We start from the raw sequence: 27,402 nt of genomic DNA, 5'->3' as shown, positions 1-27,402 counted from the left end.
CTAGCCACTCTACTGTGTAGGGCACAGCTGGGTATTTTAAACAGACAGCCTTGTACGACTGTGATGAGCTGTGACTCCTTAGCCCAGACCACCTGTTCAAACCGCTCTGGCTCATAAGGCACCAGAGGCCATGATGCCTTGCTCCTGTGAGCTTGTGTCAGAGAGAGCAGGCCTCTCACTACTGCTACAAGCTCGCTTCCCAAAACACCGAATTCAATCAAGGAACCTGCACGGGAGGGTGGCTCCGACAGGGGGTATGGAGGGCCCTGTCCGCACTCCTGGGCCCACCTGGAACAGATGATTTCGTCGGATGACTGCACACAGGGCAGCTCCCCCAGGTGGTTGTCTGAGAGGTTCAGCTTCTTCAGGTTGATGAGTCCCCACGGGATGATGGAGGGGAGCGAAGGCAGGCAATTGGCCGAGAGGTCGAGCTCTGTGATCTGACAGGAGATGTCTAAGAGCCAGTCGAGGTCCACCCAGGGCAACCGAAGACGGGACCATTTCACACAAAGTGCCTGGGTTTGGACAGGAAGGAATGGCAGATGAGGGTGGTGAGTCTGAGCCCAAGGTGAGCCTGCGATAAATGCTCCCTTGAGTCTGTGTGCCCACTCCAGCTGGAGCCCTGTCCTAAGATGCTGGCCCAGAGCCAACCCCTGAGATCCTCTCACAGGGGTGCAGCAAAGCAGCAATGGCTTGTGGGTACAAAGGAAGCCAACCGAGGCTTGAAGGGCCTCCTCTCAGACAGGGTCCTAACACAGTCTACAACCTCTTTTCCTGACTCACTTTGTGTGATGGAGGCAGCCACTGTCTGCACTGTGCCAGGCCACACTTTGGACTGGCTGCTTCCAGATTAATGGAAATCTGGAACAATGGCCCACAGCCCAAAGCAAGAAACCAACTCCCTTAGCAAACAGCCCAGGAAGTCAAATCACCAGTGATAGCTACAGTAACAACTTAGTGAGCTCACCACTTTCTTCTGTAACAGTCAGACCAGGACTATATTGGTAACAGTCAGCTTCCCTAATTTTTGGCTCTGCTTTGAATTTTCTCAACCGGAGAAAGTTGAACATGGCCCCTCCTACAGAATGATACACAGGATAAACATGGCCCTCCTCAGATACACAGGATAAACATGGCCCTCCTCAGATACACAGGATAAACATGGCCCTCCTCAGATACACAGGATAGACATGGCCCTCCTCAGATACACAGGATAGACATGGCCCTCCTCAGATACACAGGATAAACATGGCCCTCCTCAGATACACAGGATAAACATGGCCCTCCTCAGATACACAGGATAAACATGGCCCTCCACAGATACACAGGATAAACATGGCCCTCCTCAGATACACAGGATAGACATGGCCCTCCTCAGATACACAGGATAGACATGGCCCTCCTCAGATACACAGGATAAACACGGCCCCTCCACAGATACACAGGATAAACACGGCCCTCCACAGATACACAGGATAAACATGGCCCTCCACAGATACACAGGATAAACATGGCCCTCCACAGATACACAGGATAAACATGGCCCTCCACAGATACACAGGATAAACATGGCCCCTGCATGATACACAGGATAAACATGGCCTTCCATAGATACTCAGGATAAACATGGCCCTCCATAGATACTCAGGATAAACATGGCCCCTGCATGATACACAGGATAAACATGGCCCCTGCACAGATCACAGGATAAACATGGCCCCTCCACAGACACACAGGAGTCCTACTCCCAGTGGTGTCTCGGGTTTACCTAGACGATAGATCCAATGAGGATATGGTAGAACAGCCCTTTGGCTCTGTTTTGAGGCTTACCCTGTACCCCTGAGTCCCAAGCCTCTGCCACATGCAAACATCAGCCCTTGCTGTGGCAAGCCCAAAACATGTTTCTTATTTGGCTGTTTTTTTTTAAAGAGGAAGTCAGAAATCCCAGTGGTTTGCTATTGTTGGGCATCAAATGGGTCTTGGCTAGATATGTAAGGATAAGGCTTTCTTCCGTCATCAGGTTGTTAAAGAATCTAGGATTCAATTGGGTTTCTGTGGGAGAAAAAAAATCTGTTTTTTGGCTTGTTTGTCCAAGGCAACTGTAAATCAATAACAAAAATTACAGGGCCAGAAATATAAACAGAAGTTAGTGTTTCACAAATGTAAGAACCACAGTAACTGTGGGAAAGGTACCAATAGGGTGGGTTGGCCAATAGGTTGGCCTTTGTAATTGGCAGCAGCAGAGGGGTGACCATAGCTGGCCACTAGGTGGTGCTGTGTACATTGTCTTAGCTCCCTTTAGCCAAATCCTGGAAAGGTGGGGTGCCTGTCCTTCCAACCTTCATCTCCCTCTTCATTCCTTGAGATGAAGAAGAAGGATGAACAGCAGAGAAAGGAGTGTTAGCTTCAGCTAATTTTGTTAGCTAAGCCACTCAGTTTCTCTGGCTTGCCTTTTTATATTTTCTTCCTAGTGTCTTTTCCCACTTACTTTTAACTTTTAAGTCTGGAAGAATCTAAAATTTGCCAAAGATCTGAACTTGGACCCAAGGGACCTCACAGATGCCAAAGCAGCATCATGCTGGCTGTCTTCCAGTTCTTCCCAAACATAAAACTATACGCTCTTGGGGCTGGGGAGGTGGCTCTGTGGTTCAGAGTTCTTGTTGCTCTTGTGGAACACCTGAGTTTGGTTCCTAGCACACTCACAGCTGCCTGCAACGCCAGCATTGAGGGGATCCAATGCCTCTGGATCTTAGTGCATATATAAATCTATATAGATATATATATATCCCCACTGTGTGCATGTGAGCATGCATAAACACACACACACTACACACACACACACACGTGCACACACACACACACGTGCACACACACACACACGTGCACACACACGCGCGCGCACACACACACACACACACACGCACATTCAAAGCCCCCAAACAAAACTCTTCACTTTCTGCTGAACCATTTGTGAATGGCACAACATAGCATGTGTCCTAGTTCAGGGTTTATTGGGCTTACACTTCCACACCATAGTCCATCATTAGAGGAAGTCAGGACAGGAACTCAAACAGGGCAGGAACCTGCAGGCAGGAGCTGATGCAGAGGCCATGGAGGGGTGCTGCTTACCGGCTTGCTCCCCATGGCTTGCTTGGCCTGCTTTCTTTTGTTGTTGTTTTGTTTTTCGAGACAGGGTTTCTCTGTGTAATAGTCCTAGCTGTCCTGGAACTAGCTAGCTCTTGTAGACCAGGCTGGCCTTGAACTCATGGAGATCTGGCTGCCTCGAACTCCCGAGTCCCGGGATTAAAGGTGTACACCACCGCCCAGCCAGCCTGCTTTTTTATAGAACCAGGAACACCAGCCCAGGGATGGCACCACCATGGGCTGGGCCCTCCCCCATCAGTCACTAAAGAAAAAAAAAAAAAAAGCCTTGCAGCCAGATCTTATGGAGGCATTTTCTCAGCTAAGGCTCCCTCTTCTCTGTTGACTCTAGCTTGTGTCACGTTGACATGAAACTAGTCAGGACAACAGGACAACATGCCACCCTAAACACGCCAGCACACATTTCAGTAGATCAGAAATCTTTTCACACAGAACGTTTGTTCTTCAAGCAGCCTAACAGCGGCACAAGGTTATCCAAGGCATGCCCCGTGTTCAAGTATCCGCCATTGTCCCAGAAACGTGTTTAATACTCTGTCATTGCAATTTCCCAAATCATTCCAACTGTCTTTATAGAATAATCTCCCATACTTGCCTGGCTAGAAGTTGTGTAAGTAAAGTAGATGACAGTTGAGACTCAGGCTAAACATTTGAGCAAAGGTTGGCTACACTGTGGCGCTCTTCCCACCAAATCCCACCAGGGGGCATCAGGTACCAGGTGATTCTACCACTGGGGCCCCATTTGATCTTCAGTCAAGGTAGTGCCTGCCTGATCTGCAGCTGGTTAAGGTCCATTTGACCCTTTATGTCTCACAAGCACTACGCAGTGTGTGTGTGTGTGTGTGTGTGTGTGTGTGTGTGTGTGTGTTCTCTGTTCCTACAACTGCTTTGACTTTGAGTGAATTCAACATTGTCAGTCTTGGCCTGAATCAATTAATACAATGGTGGGTGTCACGTGGTGTTTCCACAAACTTCCTTCCTATGTTCACTGTCTGTCACCTTGCCCCTGGGTGCCCACCTCATGAAAGTGTCCCTTACGACCTTGGGAGAGGGTTGAAGGGGAGGGGAGAGACAGGGAGGGGAGTGGAGAAGAATGTAGAGCTCAATAAAAATCAATTTAAAAAAAAAGAAGAAAGAAAGTGTCCCTTACATGAACTGGCAGTTCTTTAAAGTGTTTAAATTCATCATCACCACACTTTTTGTTGAATGCCCAAGTGTCCCAGCTAGTCCAGGGGGAAGTCCCCTGTGAGGGTGCCTGTATTCTTTTGACTTTTTCTGGTCACTGGGGTGATGATTCCTGGCAAAACCAGACGTCCCAGTTTCCTCTGATGCTGTCCCAGGCAAGTCCTGGCCTCAGCTCTGATTCTCATTCAAGGAAAAAGCTATTTAGAAACCAGGATGTGAGCAATCACTGCTGGAGTAACGCCGCTTCTCTGCCCATTGGCTGGACACAGCTCTATGCTTACACCAGTCATTCTGATACCCTTAGAGCTGCCCTGCCTTTACCTTAGATGGGCACTGCTGGCTTTATCTAATATTTAAAAAATCAGTCCAGAATTCTGTTACCTGCCTGAATTCTGTCACCCCTGCAAACCCTAGGAAGTGGTCTCTTTCCTGTGGCTAGAGAAACCATGCTGAGCGTAGGGGATTTCTAAGGAAAAGAACTCAGTGTGGCGGCAAGGTGTAGACTTGGCTCGGCCTGGGCAGACACACCCTGACTACCTCCCAGGACAGCAGGTAGCCTCCTGGTGGAACACAGGAGGGAGGGAGATAACAGGTTGAGAAGGAAAGCTGAGAGGAATTCACAGGCTTGGCTTGCTTTCCACACAACTCACTGTGTGGACCCAGCAATGACTCCTTCTGAGGGCGAGGTTCCAATGACCTGAACACTTTCCACCAATCCCACCTTTCAAAAGTTCTACCATCTCTGGAAACTTCCATGCTACAGACTAGCTCTCCAGTACAGAAACCCTTGGAGGACAAAGCAATCTACCATAGCACCCCCTTTCTTGATCTCCCAGATGGAGAACCCCATTTCTTTATCACTAGGTTGGAGCACCTTATTTCTTTCTCTCTCAGATGGAGCACCCCATTTCTTTATCTCCCATATGGAGCATGTGTTTCCGTTACAGAAGAAGGCCAGCATCTTGCCTGATGCTGTTGTACAGCAGTTTTCTTGTGTAGTGCTGAGTGTGTCCACTGTTATGTCAGACAATCAGGAAGTTTTCGGTTCATAGGTGAGCATGTGGGCATGTGTGGGTTTGCAAGCCTCTGACTGCCTTAGCTCACGTTTTTTGATCCTCACAGACTCAAGAGTGAACGATGAACCCACTCAACAGAGAAAGGATGCTTGTGTGGAAATCTGAACAGAGATCATTCTATTAGAAGAGAACCACCCACATGGAGAAGTGCAGTGTGTACCACTGACTTCACTAGACCCAAAGGAGAGGGGAAGCAATTGCTGCCGCTGGTTCTTTGAGCTCTTTCTAGGTCCCACCCGGAGTTTCTTCACAACAGACATCTGATAAACTCCTGCCTAGAGCCAAGCCTTGTGAAAGAAGCCTGAAGCTAGGACAACATTGTTTCAGAATCTTACTTTAACTGTGCAAAGGCTTGCTACTTTTTAAAGCTGATTTTGTTTAATTATGTAAAGATGTGTTGCCGCTTCACCTTGCCTGCCTAAGGCACCTGACTGGTCTAATAAAAAGCTGACCGGCTGATAGCTAGGCAGTAAAGGGTTAGGCAGGGCTGGTGGGCAGAAAGAATAAGTAGGAGGAGAAATCTAGGCTCAGGGGAAGAGAAGAGAGAAAGAGGGAGAGAGGGGCCTGGGGTCAGTTAGCCAGGCTAGACATGGAGTGGGACATACAGAATAAAAGAAAGGTAAAAGCCTGGAGGCAAAACATAGATGAAAAGAAACAGATAAATTTAAGATATAAGAGCCAGTGGGACAAGCATAAGACAAGGTTGAGCATTTATACTAATAATAAGTTTCCATATCATGGTTTGGGAGCTGGTTGGCGGCCCACATGAAAGCCCATTATGTGACATCCTTGGAAGACAGATGGGCTTGTAGGCTGATGCATACTGAGTTAGATGGGCATGTTGTAGACAAACATGGAAGCCTTCCACCTAGTCTTGGGTTACACTGAAACTTTGGATTGACACGTTTTATTATCATTTCTGTTTCCCAGGTACCCAGGATACCTAAGTATTCATATTGCCCGAGAGAGGACAAAGAACACAAAAATGACAACTGTGTCCATGCAGTTGACAGAGTTTAGCAAGCCCACAGTGCTCATTGCTTGTTCGTGTCAGTCTGGGCTGAATTACCACAAACTAGGCACTGGGGGAGCACAGCCAGCCATTGCATAACCCTTTCCCGAGTGCAGAACCAAAGGATCAAAAGCAGCTGGCACTGAGCGGCTCAACAGCTCGGTGGTCAAGCCACACGCACCAGGGAACACAGATGGAAAGTGTCCTGGGGTTTTCTCCAAGCCTTTCAAATCCTGGCCAAATGAAGGGGAGCCCAGAGGAAGCACTGCCTCCCCACAGAGGTACTGCGTGATGGCTTGGGAAGTTGTTTTCCAAGGTGGTGGCCGGGACTCAGGCTGTTAAAGGGTCGGGTGGGAGGTTGGTGAGACGCTCAGTGGGTAAGAGTGCTGGCTGTGCAAATCTGGAAACCTGAGTCTGATTCCTGGAACCCAAGTAAAGATGGAAGGAGAGAACTGCTAAGTCTCTCGGCAGGAAGTCTTCTGGTCACTGGGATATGCTCTGGAGGAAGATATTGGGAAGCACGCCCTAGTCCCCCCTTTTCAATTCCCAGTCATGCATCAAATGGTTCCTTAGACCGATCCCCTTGAGCTGTCCTCATAATACCACACGTTTTTCACACAAACACACTGTACACAGGCTTGTAGTGACATTTCATTTGTATTTTAATAAATAAAGCTTGCCTGAAGATCAGAGAGTAAAGCAGCCCCCGGACTTCCTGTGTTCAGCGGAGGTTCTCAGATGACGTCTGAAGATAGTGTCTCCTTAGTTTGGGACTTTGGGGCTTCAGAGGGGTGAGAGGAACCTTGTGTCTGTTTTAGTCTATGCTTTGGTGACTTGCTAGGAAACCTTAGGAAAACAGCAACTGGTAACCAGTCAGGCAAAGCCCAGAAGGGACTGTGGTTCAGATTTGGAATAGCCTTGAAGCCTAGTGACAAAAGTCTCATCTCCAGCATGCTATTGGGAAGAGGAAAGAAACCAGGAAGTGGGATTTAGTGGGAATCTTCTGGTCATGGGGGCATGCCCTTGAGGAAGATATCTGGACTCAGTCCTGCCTCTCCCGGTCTCTTTCTTTCAATTTCCAGTCAGGAATCAACGGCTCCTCCTGCTGCACACTCTCACTATGGTGCCAAGCCAGGGCAGCGGGGCCAGTTGATCACGGCCTGAAACCTCTAAACCTTGAGCCAGAGCAGACCTTCCTTCCATATCAGCTGATTTCCCTTGGATATCCTGCTACAGTGAAGGGAAGTTAACTAGTGATAGGCAATCAAAACGGAGAATCCAGATCATTCCATAACAGACACCAGTGGTTAAGTTCCATTCCCGTGACACACGGCTGGAGGAGAGAGCCGATTCTTACAAGCTGTCCTTTAAGTTCATGTGTACTGTGATAGCGCGTGCGTGTGTATACACACACACACACACACACTCACACATACACTCACGCATGCACCCTAACGTGTAATAAAATATTTTAGAAAAGGCCATAAGTGACACCTTTTGTGGGAAGGAAAAGGAAGCAACAGCTTCTGAGAAGCCAAAGAACACCTGGTGAAGGAGGAGATGAGAAAGCAAATTTACTAGGTAAAGAGAGTGATGTACGTGAGAACCTGTGTTGTACAATGAGAGTCCAAAAAAGAATGCTCGCTTCAGAGAGCAGGGAGGGGAGACATCGAGAGAGAGGTGGAGGGGTCCCTCCTAATCTCAAAAGGGGCTTCTTGGTTTACTGGATGACTGAATGAAATAGCTAAATCAGTTCCCAGGAGAGCACATCCGCTACACTATATTGTAGGTGTCAGACTTAATAGTACTCAGCGGCCAGTATCATATAAAGTAGAGGAAACATCACCATAGAAACCAGATAATTGAAAAATGCTAAATATAAAAAATAGCGTGCAAGCCCACGGTTAATGGTATATTTTAAAATCCTTCTCTAGCTCTCTGTTCTGGTAAGGCAACATGACTGTAAATCTCAGGCATATGATCTATTTTGGGTTTAAATTTTTTTGTCAGTTTGCGTTCTATTCCTCTGTTTTGTTGAGCTGGTGTCTCCCTATGTTGCCTAGGCTGTTCTGGAACTCCTGGGCTCAATTCTCCTTCCCCAGCCTCTCAATTAGGTGAAACTTCAGATATGACCTTCACCGGTTTTACTACCCCTTTAAAAAAAAGTTTATTTTAAAATAGCTTAGTATAAATAATTTTACTATTTAAATACATCCATATTATGTCTTTATATTTGGAAGTATGCTTTTATATTTATATTTGGAAGCATGCTTTTAACATTTGGAAATGCCAACCATCTATTTTTTAAAAAATATAATTGATGTGTGCTTTACAATATTTATGAGATAGATAAAAGTTGGATAGTTCCAGTGAGTTTCCCAAGCTCAGTTCTTGTCTGTCTGCAGTCCTCTTGCCTGCAGTGTGATTAATCGAAACCTCTGAGCTATACCCAACAGTCCTAACATTTAGAATGCTTCCTCCTCTCTTATTCTTTGTCTTTGTGTTTTCCAGTTTGTCCTGTAAGATTAAGCAATGGTTTTCTGCATGTCCAGGTTATCAATCATTTTCTCTGCTCTTAGCGAAGCGAGAGAAATTTATATAACTACTACCTTATATCCAAGCTTCCTAAACTGTAACTTGTGACCCCATGTGGGGCCATGAAACTGAACATGGAGGTGGCGGTGTGGGGGAGTCACAAACCTTTGGCAACAGTAGAAGGCTTCTGAACACGTATTGACTGCGAAACAGCTCCAAACAGAACGTGTCTTAACCCTGAGCTGTTTCCAGCAGAGCAGACAGGGCAAACCTGTGTGGTGTCACCATGTGGTGCTTCTGTGTGGTGTCACCCATGTGGTGTTACCATGTGGTATCGTGTGACTTCACTAGAGTCACGGGTGGAAGCACACAGCACAGACACTTGTCATGGAACACTGTCCTGTCCCAGCACACCAACAAAGGCTCCTGGAACACCTCGGTCTGGAGGCTGGACTAAGGTTTGAAATGCAAGGCTTTTCACTACATATAAAATTTTACAGAGACACAACAATTTAAGGAAAACAAAAACCTCCAAGAGTTGTCAACTGCCATGTCTCATGTAAGTATAATAAGAATACCCATAGACTGCATTGTGCTAGACTGTGGGATTTTAGAAACTGTAGTTTGATTTGTGGGCGAGTTTCATTAAAAAAACAACCATTCAGTGAGCTCCAGTTGGGGATTATGACAGAATTTCTAGAGCTTTCTGATATGGCCCTAATCATACTTCTGTTACCTTGTACTACAAATTTATGGGACTTGGTCTTTTTGACATAGAAAATCAAAGTATCAGTTGCTCCTGCACCATACTGATGAAGCTCCAAGTCCCGCAGCATCAAATATTCAACTGAGATTTAATCCTTTATGTAAAAATGAACAAGCATACCGCCTCATTAGTATGCAAATTTGCTTTAATCTCTAGTGATCTATAAATTATAGGTAACAAAGAATTGTTTTGAAATAGAACTATTTATGATTTATTACAAGTAAATGTTTGATTTGCATGCATATCTTATGCAGCTATACACCTGTAACAATTTGTTGGGCTAAAAGAGGCTGTGATTAAGAGAACTCTTTAAGAGGCCTTGCTGCATAGGCAGCTCTGGTTGTATTATGTCCCACAGGACAGGATGAACATCTACTGGAAAGTTAGTCTGTGAAGATCAGAGAAAAATAATGCCTGTGTAGAATATAGCAGTCCTGGCTTATCCATGGGGAGATATCCTGAGAGCTCTGGGGATGCTTGAACTGTGGCTAATACCAAGCCCTAAATATACTATGCTCATAAATACATATATGTATATCTCATATATACACATATATGTATGTATATATATTTGTGTATGTGTATATATTTATGCCAGTTATATGAGTTAAATTTGTACATTACACATAGTAAAATAACAACAACAAAACTAACAACAGAATAATAATAAAAAGTTATAATAAAAGTCAAGTAAATTTTGCCCTTCTCTCGAAATGTATATCTGAACTGCCAGCATTTCCTCTTGTGTGTTTGGGCCACTATTAGTAAAATAAGGATTAGTTAAGCATAAGCCCTGGAATACTCTGAGAGTCTATCTGGGAGCTGAGACAGTTGCTAAGTGACTATTAATCAGGTATAAACTCCGGCATGGAGGCACTGGACAAGGGGCTGCGTCACACCGGGAAGAGATGGGTTGGAAGAGTATGAGAGCTCACCATGATACTTGGAATGGCCAACCATTTAAGACTTAAGCATGGCTTTATCTAGGATTTTTCATTTACTATTTTGGACCAAAATTGACTGTGAGTAAATGACACCATGGGAAGTAGAGCCGTAGGTAATGGCTATGACCACCATAGCAAGACCAGGAAAAGCAAAATCAACAGGAAGATGCCTGACTTTGCTTTGTGATCCTCTGAGGAGAGCAAATGGCTTTCTCTTCCTCTCACATAAGTAGGGGGTGAACAGGCCAGGCTGAGGGAACTTGGGATCTTAACAGCACTGCCTTTACTTCTTCGGAGCCTCACTAATCCTGAGACAAATTTGGGAATGCTAATTTCTGCCTCTGCCACCGGAAACAGAACCTTCAGCTACTCAGGGGTTCAAGGAATTAAAATGGTGGCAATGAGCACATAAATGTTCTTGAAGAAAATCCTTTGCACTAGGTAAGTGTGAGACCTTACCTAGGAGGAAAGTGCTCCCCAAAGGTCTTAGTTATACTTGAAGAAAAGAGTTTGTAGTCTATGACCACAAGGTTTAACCGTCATGCAGCCCCTACTCAGTCAGGGCAGTTGGCAGCTCCCTCAGGCCCAGCAGAGGCAGGAGCCTCCCTGGATGCCCCTGGCCCTCCCTGCGCAGTGTGCAGATAAAAACGCCCACCCAGGGCACATAGACGAAGACCTGCTTCAGCACTGACAGCCTGCTGCTCAGCTCCAACGCAGAGACCGGCTCGGGGACCGCCAGTGGTTAAATTATGTAAGTCAGGGACAATCTAAAGATGAATACGAATGGCGAACTCTCGATGGCAAGATCTAATTTATCTTTACTCATCTGAGAGATGTAAAAGAGAAAATGATTTCCACACTGAGCTGTTTCGAAATTAATTTCAGTCCTTGTTTATTTCCAACCCTTACAACTGTCCAGCAAGCCCTTTGCCTGCCGCTGGCGGCTGCGCCAGGATGACGGCTAAGGCTCCAAAACCCGGCTAAGCTTTTCCTGGTGTTTCTGAGTTCTCTTTTCTAGGTGTCAAAGCAACAAGCTATTTTTCTGCTGCATTACAGTTTAACACTGCTCAGCTGTCCATCATGAGTGAGGCTCTCAGTAGGCAAGAATCTGGCTGTTTAAGATGGACACCAAGGACCAGGGAAATGGCTTTGCCAGGTCTCACTTGGCTTCACTTCTACTGTTTAAAAAGTGTTTCTGAGCAGATCTGATCACGTGTTGTGGCTTCTGGAACCTTCCTTACCCAAACAGCAACAGAATCCAAGGAGCCTTATGCCGTGGAATCTAATCAAGGTCTTCTCTGCATTTCCCACTCAGCCAGCAGACGTGCTCTGCCCAGAGACCCAGTGAAGGCTGCGCCCTCTGTGTTAGCTGCGGCTCATAGAGAGGCAGGAAGGACATTAAAACAGCACCCGCTAAAGATAGGCTTGGCAGTGAGTGCTTCTCATCCAGCGCTTAGGAGGGAGGCAGAGGCAGGATGAGCAGGGGTTCAAGGCCATCCTCAACACACAGCAAGTTCGTGGCCAGTCTGGGTTATATGAGCTCCTGCCCAAATATACCAGAAAAAAAATCCTCTAAGGTGCACTGTGCTGTCAGGACACTGAGGTAGAAGAGTTGCCAGTTCAAGGCCAGCTTGGGCTACACAGTGAAACTGTGTTCCCCAACCAAACACCAAACCACATAAACCAGTGGGGGAAGCAGGCTCCACACACAAAACAAGATGGCACACCCTAGAAATGTCCCTGGAGGTAACCTCCATCACCCGTGTTCTTCGGGGTGATGGGCCACTTCACAGAATTTACTGTTGTGAATGGCAACCCAGCCAAGGGTGTTTCCAGGAAGTGTATCAAATAGGCAAAGTGCTCTTTTAATGGCCAGCATTTGGTGCTCAGTCTTTGGAAGGACACCGACAATAACACCACCAGCTCAGGTCAGTCCCACAGGATACCCAGAAAGGTGCTGAGCTCACCTGGACCTCTTTGGCCATCACCCTTCTCTGCTCTTTGGTGGCATCACTTTGCAGGCCAATGCACCCACTCCACGACACTTGTCTTTGAGATTCACTTGAATCACAAAAATAATACCTGCTCCGGGGAAGCCCGGGAGCTCAAATGAGTCAAGCTGTGTGTGCTACGATTTCATTTCCTCTTCTGATGTGAGCAGAGAAGCCCAGGAGAGGGAAAAGCAGTGTGGTCTTTTCTTTGTCTTTTCATTGGCAAGATGCACTCCTCACTTCCAAGCCTGTGGCTAGCCTTGGCATGTGAGGTGGGAGACATCTTGCAGAAGGGATCAGAGATCTCTGACTTTCTCTGCTTCAACATTATACCAAGAAAACCAAAGTCACTGGCTGTCAACATCTGGGGGCACACTGGAGCCCACCTGGGAGAGTTTAAAAAACTCCTGAGGCCAGGTCCTGCCACTGCAGTGTGAGTTGGTCAGTGTGGGGATACAGTTTGAATGTGGAGAGTTTGAAACCCCTGGACATTTCAGCTCAGGAAAGCAAGACCCACTCACTATCATGAGACCTGCATGACCTGCTTCAGAAACTGAGTGATCTGGGGAGAGCTACTCCTGAAGGAGATGTGGGTGTTTGGGCAGCGATACTGTCTTAGTTGCTGGGCAGCAAGAGGGCTGATAGCAATGTCTTTGTACTTTAATATTTCGACTTGGAAGACATACAGCACTCCCTGCAATACAGTATCACGTTGTGCAACATGAACTAATAAGATAAGAAAGAGCAGGAAAACAATCAGTTACTACATGAATTCAGGAATAGAGGAGCCCATTTCCTTTTGCAGCATGAAGATAACAGCAACAATTAACCCTTTTAGTGTGTACAGCAGGCCAAGTTCCGTGATAAGCCCATGATTGCCTCTGTGCCGGCACTAACATCTCCCTGTTTTACAGGGGATAATGCAAACAAGGCTATAGAAAGGTAATACGATATGGAAGTTGGGATATCAATCTTCTTTAGGAACAAGGAAACCAGTAAGAATAAGAGAACAGTGAAAACAAAGTAGCAATAAATGTAGTAGAAGAGATGGAAAGAATGCCCCACTAGGGAGGTCCCATGCAAATGGGAAGTGCCGGGGACACACACACACACACACACACACACACACACACACACACTTAGATGAGCTTAACACTGTATGCTGTTGCCAGAAGACCAGAAAATAAAATCTCAAGGACTGGAGCTGGAGAGATGGCTCTCACAGAGACCTGAGCTTAGCTGCAAGCGCCCACACTGGATAGCACACAACTACCTGTAACTTTAGCTTCAAGAGAATCCAATGTCTCTGTTCTGTATGGGCAGATACACTTTGTGTGTGTATGTGAATGCACACACACATACATAAGATACACTCACATACACACAGAGATGCATTATATATAGCGAGACACACCCACATATACATAGAGAGAGAGACAGCAGACACACACACACACACACACACACACACACACACACCCATACACACAGTTAAACATAACTCTAAAAGAAGTCTCAGCAAATCTACTCAAGGTTGATGGAAATGAGAGTATGATGTGTCCATATGAGAAGGCTTCAGACTCCATTTCTAGGACTGAGATATCCAGAGGACTAAGGAGACTGTCTTAGTCAGGGTCACTATTGTTGTGATAAAACGCCATGAGCAAAACCAAGTTGGGGAGGAAAGGGTTTATTTGGCTAACACTTCCATATCGTAATCCATCTTTGAAAGAAGTCAGGACAGGAACATTGAGGCAGAGCTGATGCGAAGTTTATAGAGGAATGCTGCTTACTGGCTTGCTCACTACGGCTTGCTCAGCTGCTTTCTTATAGAACCCAGGACCACCATCCCTGGGATGGCTCCAACCACAATGTGTGGGACAGTCCCCCATCAATCACTAATTAAGAAAATGCCCTACAGACTTGTCTGCTTACAGCCCAGGCTCAGGGAAGCATTTTTCTCAATTGAGGTTCTCTCCTCTCAGATGCCTACAAGTTGTCTCAAACAATACAAAAAAACTAGCCAGTATAATAGACACCATGTCAACTTGACACAAACATTTGACTGTTAAACTTTTCTTTATGTTCATCCCCAAAATCATACATTAATAATATCTATTACAATATAAGCATTTCAAATTTTAAAAGTTCTATACTCTTTAAATATAAAAATAAACACTTAATAATTCAGTCTCTTTAAACAAAATCCAAAATCTCTTTTAAAATCCAAAGTCTACAACATGGTCGTGTCTATCACAATACCCCACTCCTGGTACTAATTTCTGTCATAGTTAGAGTTACTATTACTGTGCTAACACATCATGACCAAAGCAAGTGGAATCCTATAAAAATTAAAAAAAAAGCTAAATACTTTCTTATTTCAAGAGAAAAGAACCAGGGCATGGTCATAATCTGAACAAAGTAAAACCAAACTCCAGCCATGTAAATAACTCTGTCTGATGTCTGGGATCTACTCACAATCTGCAGGACTCCTCCAAAGGGCCTAGATCACTTCTCTGGCTCTACCCTCTGAGCACACACAGATTATCTCCTAAACTCAGGCTGTCTCCACTCCACCATTGCTGCTGTTCTTGGTAGTTAAGCCATGGTACTGGGACCTCCAGAATGCTGAGATCTCTTGCTGCAACTGGACTGCAGTTTCCTCAGTAACCTCTCCTGGGGTCTCTTCAGGGACCCCAGCTCTGTCACACACTGTCAAGCCTCAGCTTCCCCTTCTTGACTTCAAAACAAGTACCACCTTGCTGACTCTTACGCATGACCAAGGCTAGCCGGCAGCATGAGGTACAAGCTTGGCTACCTCTGGAACGCAGCTTCTGTGCGCTGATGTGGAGGAAACGCTTAAAAGATTTCGCCTCAGTGATGATAGTCTCTTCTTAATAAATACTAATTTTTCAGTTTCAGCTAACCAACATCAATTGTTTTAGTAAAGCAAAGATTTTTACTTCAGTAATGTTGGTTTCTGGTTCATTACAGATGATTCTTCAGCCCTAGCTGACCAGAATCACAGATTCTTATTTCAAAGTATGCAATGTTCCCAACTGAGTCTTTAAGTGACTCTCAGACTTCCCTTCGGAACATCACAAGTCGGGCCTCCATCCTCTGTATCTCTCTCAACATTCTTATCATCTAAGCCCTAATAGAACAGCTCATCAAGCTTTGAGGATTCAATGGCTTTTCTTCCCAAAGTTCCAAAGTCCTTCCACAATCCTTCCCAAAACATCATGGTTAGGTCTGTCACAACCATACCCCACTTCTGGTACCAATTTCTGTTCTAGTTAGGGTTACTTTTGCTGTGACAGTACGTCAAAACCAAAGCAAGTTGGGGAGGAGAGAGTTTATTTGGCTTCCACTTTCACATCATAGTTCATTATTGAAAGAAGTCATGGCAGGAACTCAAACGGGGCTGGAACCTGGAGGCAGGAGCTGACGCAGAGGCTATGGATGGGTGTTGCTTACTGGCTTGCTCATCATGACTTGCTTAGCGGCTTTCTTATAGAGCCCAGGGCCCATCAATTAGTAATTAAGAAAATGCTGTATGGGCTTGTCTGCTTACACACCAAGCTTATGGAGGCATCTTCTCAATTGAGGTTCCCTCTGCTCAGGTGACTCTAGCCAGCACATGGCTATCTGACATCAAACCGTATATGTGAGGCAACCTTGTAGAACTCAGCAGCAGTAGGAGACACACATATATACACAGTCACATGCATTTTTATGTTGATACAGGACATGTCTCTATATTCACATTTCAGATTCTGGTAAAGGACAAATAGTGTATAAGGGGCTTGATCAGCAAGTAATGTGATAAGCAAGGTAAGCAGAAAAATAAATATTCAACTCAAGACATCTGAAAAAGAATTGCAGGCAGCCCCTCTCTGCATGTGGATTCACCTAATTCCAGATCAAAATTAATTTTTAAAAGTCATATGTATAATGAACAAACTTTATATCTTGTCATTTCTCCCTAAATTCTACATTGTAAGGACCAATGACTCCACCTTCGCATTGTATTTGGCATTCTAAACCATATAGACATGATTTAACTATACAGGAAGGAGTGTATAGATGACGCAGAAATACTAGGACATTTCACACGACCGACTTGAGCATCTGTGGATTTGGGACCATCTCCTGGGGTCCTTAAACTCACCCTCAAGGATACAGAAGGCTGACTGCTCCACAATTAACAGGCAATGTCTATTATAACGCCACTTGCCATGGGCTGAGTCTTGCTATTAAAATGTTGCAAATGTTAAAAATGTTTTCTTGCCAAGCATGCCTGAGACAAGCATTTATTGGTCTTTCTCTTTTGGGTACAGATAAGATGCTGCAAGAAGCTGTAACGGTGAACCCTGGAGCTCAAAATAGTTCCGAGTCTTGTTGAATCCTCATCATCAACCACAGAAAACTTAACAGAGGGATGTGTGAAGACTGGTTTGGGGTTGAATAAAATTTAATTCCTTGATAGGACACTGAAATGCCATTAATAGGTGTCTTGCTAAAGTTTGAAAGAGAAAACATTGACCTGCTTAACATCATAAAAGGAAAGAAATACATATATAGAAGTGTGCTTCATAGATGTGCACTAAATGGCACATCCAAAATCTGAAGGGAATGCACATTGATCTGCCAAAATGTAATCTCCTCAACTGAATATAAGGGAACTGACTGAAGGCTTCAAAGGAAGCGAAAATAAAGACTCATGAAACATCTATAGAGAAACAATGAAAAACTCCTAAAACCTCCATAAGAAGCAAGAATGGCTACATGAAAACCTCAACAAAACAACAGGAACAAAACTGAGGAGCAATTTGTCTACAATCAAAGATGTAAAAATTGTAAATAGAATGTCAGTGGTTCGAATCCAGCCATAGAAAACAAAACAAATCAGTTAGTATTTCCTGCAAGAATTCATGGTTGGGTGAGCAATAACCACCATCACTTATTCAATCAATGAATTAATGTAGAAATGTCATAGCTTCAAATGTGATTTGGCCTAACTCAGCAGTCTTTTTAACTCAACACTAAGCAAAAACCAAACCAACCTAAATATAACAAGGGCCTGCTGTCAAGAAGCCCAAAGCCAGGGATCATAATTCACTGCCACTAAGACCTTACAGCCAAAGACACAGGAGAGGTACCTGCTTGCAATATGATTGTCCAGCTTTTATTGTTCCTAGTGATGTACAGACATGGATTAAACACATTACACACACACTGGAAAGGGAGATTGGTCTTCTTTTGGATGATAAATTACTCAGTCTGAAGGAACTCAGACTTATAATTAGTAAGGGAAGCTGGTACTCTTCCCCTCCCAGAGTCATCAGGCTGGAAAAGGAGATGGCAACCACACAGATGCACATCCCTTTCAAACAGTGCTGAAGCAATAAAAAGATCACAAAAATAAGAGCAATTCAAGACCATTAGGGAGAAGCTAGAAAATGTACATACAGATACATAAATAGGGTGATCGGAGAACCCCAAGTAGAAGTCTCAGGAAACTCATCCTAGACTGACGTGAAGGGGATGCGGTCAGTGTGGCCGCTGAAGGAGGCAACAGGCTCCGTTGCTAGGACAGATGCGTGAACGCAACTAAAGCGTTTATTTGATACGATGAAAATGGTGCCTGGTGGGAACGGTGCAGGGTAGAATGTGTACAGTTAACTTCAGAAAAAAACGAAAGAACGGGAAGCTTGTATTGTTAGACTGTTAGGATTAAACGACACACCTGTATTCAAACAGCAAGGCTGTACCAGGAAGGGCTGGTCCCTGTGTACCAGTCAGTACTCAGAAGCCCCAAACACATGTCAATGTCTATATGGAAATGCCAACTGTAACGTTTGAACCCAGAGAAAAGAAGCTCCATTTTCACTAGTGTGGTGGAGTTTATATTTGAGCCAGGGTCTTGCTGTGTAGCCCAGACTAGCCGCAAACTGAAGATGTTCCCACTCAAGTGGGGATTGCAGACACGCTCACCACCACACTCAACAGCCCTTCTCCTGGAACCCGTGCTGGATTAACTGGCTGTCCAGCCAGAGATATGAGAGCTAGCCCCCTCCCCTCACATAACACACAGAGATGAATAGCAGAAAGACCAAACCTTAAAACGTAAAAACTAAATGGATAAAAATACTGTAAGAGTCTCTAGCAGAATATTTACATAAAACCTGACTGGAAATCCCCCCTTTACACACCCCAGACCCCAGAGAACCAGTAAAGGAAGACATAAACTTATGTGGCTGTTTGTCCTCACATCTGTGTCAGCGCAAGCAAAACAGGCAAAAAAGCAAACAAAGGACTGGGGGAAAGACTGGCGACACACAGGACCCACAAAGGCTTCAGATCTCAAACATGTGATTTCCAGTGAGAAAATGAAAAGCTAATGCTTCAGGAAAACAATCAATAGGCATCCGCAGGCAGCTCACATTACAAGGATATAAATAGTTTATGAGCACATGAGAAAATTTAATAGTATTATTAATAAAACATGGAAATGAAAACATTTGATAGCTGTGTTCCCCGGATGGGAAAATGAGAAGGTTCAGGGTGGGGTATCTAGAGCTGGCCGAGGTGTGGGACAGAGAAGCTCAGATGCTGTGGGCGGCTGGTTCCAAAGCAACTCACTTCAGGAGCTCAAGCCTATGTCAGCAGACATACCTCAGCAAACGGGGCTGCGTAAGAAGAGGCAGAGCCCAGAACCCAGAGAGAACCCACGCGCATGTCCTCAAGAGAAGGACCGAGACCACCTTGCCTTCAAGTACACTAAAGACTGGGTAGAGGAGATGCTGATTGGTGTTTTAAAAAGCCAACTTACCGCTAATGTAAATGGTGTCATTTTTTTCTTGTTTGCTTGCTGTTAGTCAGGGTCCCATGGACCCCAGGCTGACCTTGGGCTCTCTACTTAGTGAAAGGTGACTTTGGACTCCTGATCTTCCTGTCCCTTGACTCCCCAGTCATTGGGATCACATGCCTGTGCCATCAAGCCCAGCTCCCTTCACCACCTTACCAGCTGCCTGCACCACCATACCCAGCTCCCTGTGCCACCATACCCAGCTCCCTGTGCCACCATGCCCAGTTCCCTGTGCCACTACGACCAGTTGCCTGTATCACCATGCCCAGCTCCGGGTCTTGGCTCACAAAGCTCTCACAGATTTCCTTATGGAAGTTCATAAAGGGATCCTTCCTAGGTTGGTAGATCACTTAATACAAGAGGAGCAGCCGAATCCATTTCACTGCATCACCCTAGAGTTTTCGCTATTTATGAGCACATCCTACTTGCATAGTTTAAAACCTTACTAAGTTTAAGGGAAAATTAAAAAAAAAATATGACCTACTTAATCCGTTTAGAAACATGGCAAAAAAAGCCCTGTCCAAAAGCTGTGTCCCAGACCCTGCCCACAGGCCATGTCACTCACTGTTTTCCCGGGGTAGCTGCTGGGCAGGGCACTGGCTTCAATGAAATACTTCCTGAGCAGGCGCTTGCTTGGGTCAGGACTGTCCAGCAGGATGTAGGAGCAAAAGTAGGCTCCGTGGCGAAGCAGGAATATGGCAATGTCTTCGTTCCCTGATGGACAAAGCACAGAGAAGCTCAGGGAGTCCAGATGTCCCAGAGGTCATCTCTTCTTGGTGGTGCCTTGGTGCAAGAGAGCAGGCTTTGGGTTACTCCCCAGATGTGCCAATTCCTGGCAGCAAGAGCTTATGGGACTTTGTTCTTTCAGTGCTGCCCAGGAGCTCCCACTTGCCATTGTGGGTCCCTGCCACCCACTGGGGAAACTAGAAGGGACGAAGAGCTAATTTGAAGAAGAAACTGAGAAGGGGGCCAGGAGATGGCAAAGTCAGCGAAGTGCTTTCTGAGGGTCCAAATTTCATCTCCAGAACCCACATGAAAAAGATATTGAGCATGATAGAGTAAGATTGTAATCCTAGAAACAGGGAGGGAGAGGAGGATCCGTGGGGCTGGGTAGCCAGCCCACTGAAATGAACAGGGAAACTCCAGGCAAAAGCGTGATTCCCCTCTCTGTCCCAAAGAACGACAGCTGGGGTTGTCTTCTGGCCTTCCACACACAAGTGTGCACATATGCACCACTCACACTCACACACACACAGACACACACACACTCACACTCACACACACAGAAATGAAGGAGTCGCAGAAGTCCTTCCACAGGCCACTGGAGTTAGTGGTGGGGGTGGAGCCAGAGCGTCACACTGAAAAGTCGGACACTTCGCAGGACAGGGTTTAGTGTAGGGGACTCACCTGACTTGATGGCTGCGTAGAGGGGCAAACGCACAATGACTGGGAACTCATTCTTCCTGACAGCGTAGTTCTCGGGGTCAGCCCCATGCGTCAGCACCAGCAACTTCACAACCTCCAAGTGCCCGCGCTGGCAAGCCAGGGCCAGCATCCAGTTCAGCAGCCGCTGGGGGCTACAGGGACCTGGAGGGGTGAGAGGGCAGAGGGACAGTGTGGCTTGATGGTACCAGTTGCTCCCTGCACTCATCTCGTCTTCCCATTGGCCAGGAAGAAAATACAGCTATTCTAGCTCTGATTGACAGTGATGCTTCCGCCAAGTGGAGAGAGCTCTTACCCTGAATTCGCATCCAACACTTCTCTACATTATCATAGGCGGCTTATGCGCCAAGAGAAGCCTGAGTACCAAGGGTATGTGCTGTGTGATCCTGACGGATTAAAGATGCCTACATGGTGAATAAGGCCAGAAAGAACTCCCCAGGGTTGCTGTAGTTTTTCTAGATGCCTTCCCCTTCCCTCTGACACTAGCCCCAGGGTCACATCACACGTAGAGCTAATCATGGGAGCCCTGAAGAGAGTCATCCTTTAGCTCCTTCGTGCTTTCCTGTCTCATCTCATCCAGTCTGCTTTTTAAGTTTCTTAAAGCTCTACTGATTCCTATCCCTAAGGTCCTTCGCCCTCCAGGCACACACGGGAACACTGGCTGGGAGGAACTACTGAGATAGATCTACCTCAATGCACACAGATACACCCACACGAGGCCACTCCGTGATTGTGACCCCGGTACAGAACGGAAACAATAGGGCCCTTGGTTTTAAAATTATGAAAAAATTCAAGGTATCAATTATAGAATATCAAACCATGCGAGGGTTCTTCTATAGCACCTAGCCTTGGCATCAAAGCCGCAATGCCTAAAGATCATTCCCAGAGCCTGCCTCAACCTGTTGTTTGTTGCAGTGATGTTTTTGGCGCTTATCCCTCGTTGCTGAGCCAAAACTACAGGGGAGATATGGGAGACTAGAACACCCTGAGTTCACCAGAAACAAATTACAAATGCATCATACCATAGTATAGCCTTTCAGCGGAATATTGTTTAGCCATAGAAAGGGTTAGATACTGGGTGATGAAAAGACAGTGTGTAACTTTCAATGCATATTGCTAGGTGAGAGAAACTGATCCAAAAAGACTGCCTAAGGATGTGCTTCCAATTATGCTCCAGAAAAGGCAGTGGTAACTGAGCTCACACACAGCACTTTACCTGATAAGGACTCCAGCAATTCATGGACTACTTCGGTGTGTCCAAAATGCGCCGCCACCACAGCTGGGTTATCATCAGTGGGCTCCATCGGCAGCTCCACGCGCTTCTCCGTGAGCAGGAACCGGACAGTCTCCAGATCTCCGTGGGCTGCTGAGATGCTCAGCAGCTGACCCTGGTCAAAACGGGACAGGGTTTCGTGAGGCCAGCTCTGTCACTTCCAACAGTTCTCCGAGTCTCCGGCAAGACTGCGGCTCATGCGCCCAGGGTGACAACACCCTCCCTGTGCTGGCACACCACGCTTAGACCAAGGCTGTAGGAGAGTGGACAGCCACACTCAACTTCACAAGCTTAGAACACAAACAGAAACCAGTCCATCAAGAGTTATGTATTATTATATGTGGAAACAATGATTTTAATAGACATGGGAAGGCTTTCCAACTTATAGTTGGGCATAAACCCATAGGTTGAAAATACCATGTGCAATGCATGGAGTTGACCCATTGCAGGATGCCACAGCTTAGCAACACTGCACCTGGAGTTGTGTTTGGAATGGTTGCTCCATGTCACAGACAGAATTGCACATACCCCAGGGAAAATCCAAAATCTGGTGTGACTATTCCTGAATGCATATTATTTCCCCACCGTTACAAAGTCCAAAAATGAAGCCAGACCACTGTAAGTTGGAGAACATTCATTCAGCTTCAATAAAACTTTATTGGCAATTCCTGTTTCTTTTTACTTCCCTAATGCAGTTTAGAAACCTGGGACTGGAATGGAGGCTCAGCAGTGAAAATCCAACTTTCTGGAGCTGGAGAGATGGCTCAGCAGTTAAGAGCACTGGCCACTCTTCCAAAGGACCCAGGTTCAATCCCTAGTACCTACATGGCAGCTTACAACTGTCTGTAAATCCAGTTCCAGGGGATCTGATACCCTCATACAGACATCCATGCAGGCAAAACACCAATGCACATAAAAAAATAACATAATGAGTGTTATGAAAAAAGAAGAAGAAAATGACCAAAAAAGAAAAAAATTCCAATTTTCAAAGACTGGAGTACTCAGGCCTAAGTGAGACACACACACCACCTTCTCCGAGGCTCTGAGGATACCGTGGAGAGAAGGCAGAAAGACTGTAAGACCCAGAGACAAGGAGGGAGCGCCGCGACACACTTCTGCACATGACACAACCATGAACTCATGGACCAACAGAGCCGTGGGAACCTGCACACGACCTGCAGGACATGTGGCCACTAACATTCCATTGTGGATGGGGAAGGGCTCATGATGCACCCACAATTCCTGGGACCTATTGGTAGTTAAAGGTTGCTGGGGGAGGAGGGGCAATCTTTCTACTTTGATACAGCCACTGGTAAGGTGCCCCGGAGCCAGAACACAACCCAACACTTATGCTCAGGTAAGCAATTAAATCCAGTGGGTGCTGAAAAAGACGAAAGTAGGAGTGGGGCCTGAGGGGAGGAGAAGAGGTTCAGTGGGAGTAGTAGGAGGATAGGAAGGGTAATGGGGGGTGGGGTAAAAAGGGCCTTAACATATTATATAGGTAAGAAATTAGCAAGAAATATTTTTTGAAGAAGAAAACCTGTCCCTGCCTATGTGAATTCCTCTTTCACAGCACTGATGTCAACCGCTTGCTCATGAAGATGGACACTGTGAACCGAGAGCCAGCGCTCAACTGCCATCTGACGATCTGTGAACCTTAGAGGAGGGGAGGCACCAAGCTCCCCGAGGACTGCCTGACTGAGAAGGGCCCTCATGGGCTCACAGGTTTGAATGCTTGGTCATTAGGGAGTGGCCTTACCTGACAGGGATTAGGAGGGATTGCTGGAGTAGATGTGGCCTTGTTGGAGGAAGTGTGTCACTAGGGGTTTCAAAAGCCCAAATCCATTCTGGTCAGTGTCTTACTCTTTCCCTTCTGCCTGTGGATCTGGATGTAGAATTCCCAGCTACGTCTCCAGCACCATGTTTGCCTGCATGCCACCATGCTCCCCGCCAGGATGAGAATGAGCTAAACCCCTGAAACTGTAAGTCAGCCCCAATTAGATGCTTTCTCATATAAGAGTGTCCATGGTGTTGGTGTTTCATCATATCAATAGAAACCCTGACTAAGACACCATCCCACAGGTTACTGATAGATGGATGTCACTAATGATGGGGCTCCACACACCAGAATCCAGGGATGACGAAACAACAGCAGGATTCTTGATTGGAGTTCAAAGGAAGAAAATGATAGGGCGGACACCGGCCCCTGCCTGAGTCCCAACTTCATTCCAGCTACCCTGGCATCTAAAGCTGTGAGGTAGGCAGAATAGGAACTCACAGACCTGCGCCCACACCAAGGGGACACAAGTGCAGGAGCACATTACTGAAACCTCGGGCCTTCCTGCATGACTGCTTCCCATGATCTTGATTTAGCATGTTGGAGGAGGCACAAGGTAGGAAGGAGTCAGTCCATGCTTCTGTGCACGTTTATGGAAGTCCTGTTTGTGTAAGGGGCAGAGCTGACCACAGGATCCTGGGGGCGGGGGGCACTGCAGGCCTTCATGAATTGACAGGGAAGTTCCCGGCAGGGATGTGTGTAAAGCAACCAACAGGACAGTTAAGAAACCAAAGGTTTTCCAGAAAGTATGGCAGAGCCAGGTGGGCAGGAAGGGATGGGTAGGTGGGGCGCTGGAGACGCTCACCAAACTCTCAGAGAGTGGGTGCTGCACTGACTACAACGACCGCTTCATTTGCAATGACATGCAGTTCTCAGTACAGCTATGCAGGGGGTCTGTCTCTATTTCCATGGTGGGAATGGGAACATGCAACCCTTAGGTAGGGTGTGGCATTATCAACGGAGCCACCCTGAATCTGAACTGCATGCTGTATGGCTCTGAAAGACACGTTCTCTTCATTCAATACCTCCTGGGCAGCGAGGGACTCTTGGAGGAGCGGTTGGGCATGGAAGTGGTGTGAAGGGACTAGAGATGGTATGTCTGACAAGCAAGTGAGGGGGGGGGGGGCTGGAATTATTTGCTTAAACACAACTGGAAAACAAGAATTCACCACTCCTCTGGCCACGTGGGGCCCTGCAGCCCAGCCATTCCTGGAAAGCACTTGCGTTACAGAGAAAAGCCACAAGAGATTGATTAACTGACCGACAGGACTAAGAGCTGTCTAGACGCCTGTCCATCACAGGCTTAAAAGCCCCATTCTCACTAGGTGATGGGTGATGTCACAACCGGCCACAGACAAGAGGGACCCAGAAGGCAGGGAAGAAAGGAGTTGCCTCTCTGGCTGGAGACAGCCTGGTGGCTCTGAAGTTTTTAATTCCATATAAAATAAAAGACCAGCTTCTTTCTGCACCCTCATCTCCCTCTATAAAGGAAGGCTTCCGCATGGTTTTCCTAGGGCATGTTTATGTGCACACGCTCATAGGGAAGCCACACAAAACCAAGTGTGCTGTCCAACGAATTATTTGTGTGCGTGCACACAAGTGTGTTTGGAGGGTCTTGCTGGTGCGTGTTCGGGTGGAGGCTGGGGACTGGCTTATATCTTCCTCTACTGCGCCCCCACTTACCTTATAAGACAAGGTCTCTCACTGAACACAGAACCCCCAATTCTGCCAGGCTGGATGGTCAGTAAGTCCCCAGGATCTACCTTCCTCCATCCCCTCCCTCAGCACTATGGTTTTAGTCCCCTATCCCCTATGTCCCCACACCTCACACTGAAAGGGCTTTAATGACCAAGCCTTCTCTCTAGTCTGATTCTTTAGTACTTTTTACCATGTGTGATATGCTACATCTACAGGGAAAGAAATCATTCCGTTTCATGAACTGCCACCAACTCCCATGTGAATGGGCCCCCAGGCAGGGGAACAGAACATAGCACAGAAACCCCTTGTTATGATTTGTCTAGAGAATGTCCCCAAGGGTCCTGTGCTGAGGGAAGGTTCAACTGGTGGGGTGGCTAGATCCTGAGAACTCTGACCTCATCATCAGGTTATATCCTGTTCATTTCATAGCTGAAATGACTGGTCCCTGAATAGGTGTTCCCACTTGGAGAAGAGAGGTCTCCAGAAGACACGCCCTTGATCCATGTCTCTTGTCACTGTCACTGCTCCACTGTGCCCTTCCCCACTTCTTCCTTCCTCCTCTTTTGGGCTGCCCCAGGGTGAGCAGCACTGTGTCCCCTGTGCCTTCTCTGCCATGGTGCTCTGCCTATCATACGCCTACAGGCAACAGAGTAGGCTGGCAATGGGCTGAAACCCACAAAAACACAAACCACAAAATAAGCAGACAAAAACCCTTTCCCCTTCTGAAGTTGTCCTGTTAGGGCATTTTGCCATCACACCCAAGAGTTAAGATGCTCCCACTGTGTCGACCCTACCCCCCACCCCCAGTCTCTGCCCTGCCAGGAAGACTCAATACCCTGACTGCAGACACCATGAATTGATTCATTTTTGTAAGTTTGCAATTACTGCAAAATGGCATCATATTGTCCTCATTTTTAAAACCTCTTTTTTTTTTGTTTTGCTGTGAAATAATTCGAGATTACAGAAGTCACAGTATAGAGCAGAGAGGACTCAACTACCCTTCACCCCCGTTTATGCTGGCGGAGACGTCTTTCATAACTGTCCATGGTTTCAAAACCAGTTATGTGACATCAGACATCAGACGTCATGCATGAACGGTGTAGACTCGTGCTATCCAGGACTTTTCTTTGCCAAAAAATCTGCCCCCTGCTACCTCCTGGAGGCTCAGCCACTCTGCCACCCCAACTCTGCCAGCCACTAATCTCTTACACTTCTGTCAGGCTGTGGATGAATACCCACCAGCCCATAATGGAATAGATTGATAGTAGGCAGTACCAGTGGGAGGAAAGAGGTCACTGGGGGACATACCCTTGACCGGGCTGTCCTGTCCCTGCTCCACTATGCTCCTCCCCTTCTCTCTTTTCCTCTCTTTTTCCTGACTGCCCTGAGGTAGATAGCTCTGCTTCTCCATGTCTTCTTTGCCAGGATTCTCTACCTCATCATAACAAGAAGCAAGGAGGGAAAAAGCCAGCCTGTATTGATTATAATTCTAACCGTTCTTTCCCATTTCAGAGGAGTGCAGGAGCACAGTCTCCACTACTGCAGGTTACACACTCAAATTTTCCACATTTTGAAAAATTACAGGGGACAGAGCATCTAGAGCAGGGATTCT

General features: G+C 46.4%; 1 protein-coding gene across 1 annotated transcript in view; it reads right to left on the bottom strand.

Annotated features, from left to right (window-relative positions):
- Positions 1-27,402, bottom strand: part of Lrrk1 (leucine rich repeat kinase 1) — a 93,027-nt gene that overhangs the window by 52,163 nt on the left and 13,462 nt on the right. Inside the window, exons 3-6 of the mRNA XM_041652534.1 lie at positions 22,199-22,370; positions 20,947-21,126; positions 20,105-20,253; positions 289-515 (exon numbers count right to left, since the gene is read on the bottom strand). Of these exons, the coding sequence (XP_041508468.1) occupies positions 289-515; positions 20,105-20,253; positions 20,947-21,126; positions 22,199-22,370 (728 nt within the window). The remainder of the gene's footprint in view (positions 1-288; positions 516-20,104; positions 20,254-20,946; positions 21,127-22,198; positions 22,371-27,402) is intronic.

The sequence above is a fragment of the Microtus oregoni genome, unplaced genomic scaffold (assembly GCF_018167655.1).
Source record: "Microtus oregoni isolate MIOR12 unplaced genomic scaffold, Mior012 000000F_ref0000247, whole genome shotgun sequence".
NCBI lineage: Eukaryota > Metazoa > Chordata > Mammalia > Rodentia > Cricetidae > Microtus > Microtus oregoni.
The sequence above is the reverse complement of the archived record's forward strand: the minus strand, read 5'-3'. Positions and strand labels throughout refer to the sequence as shown.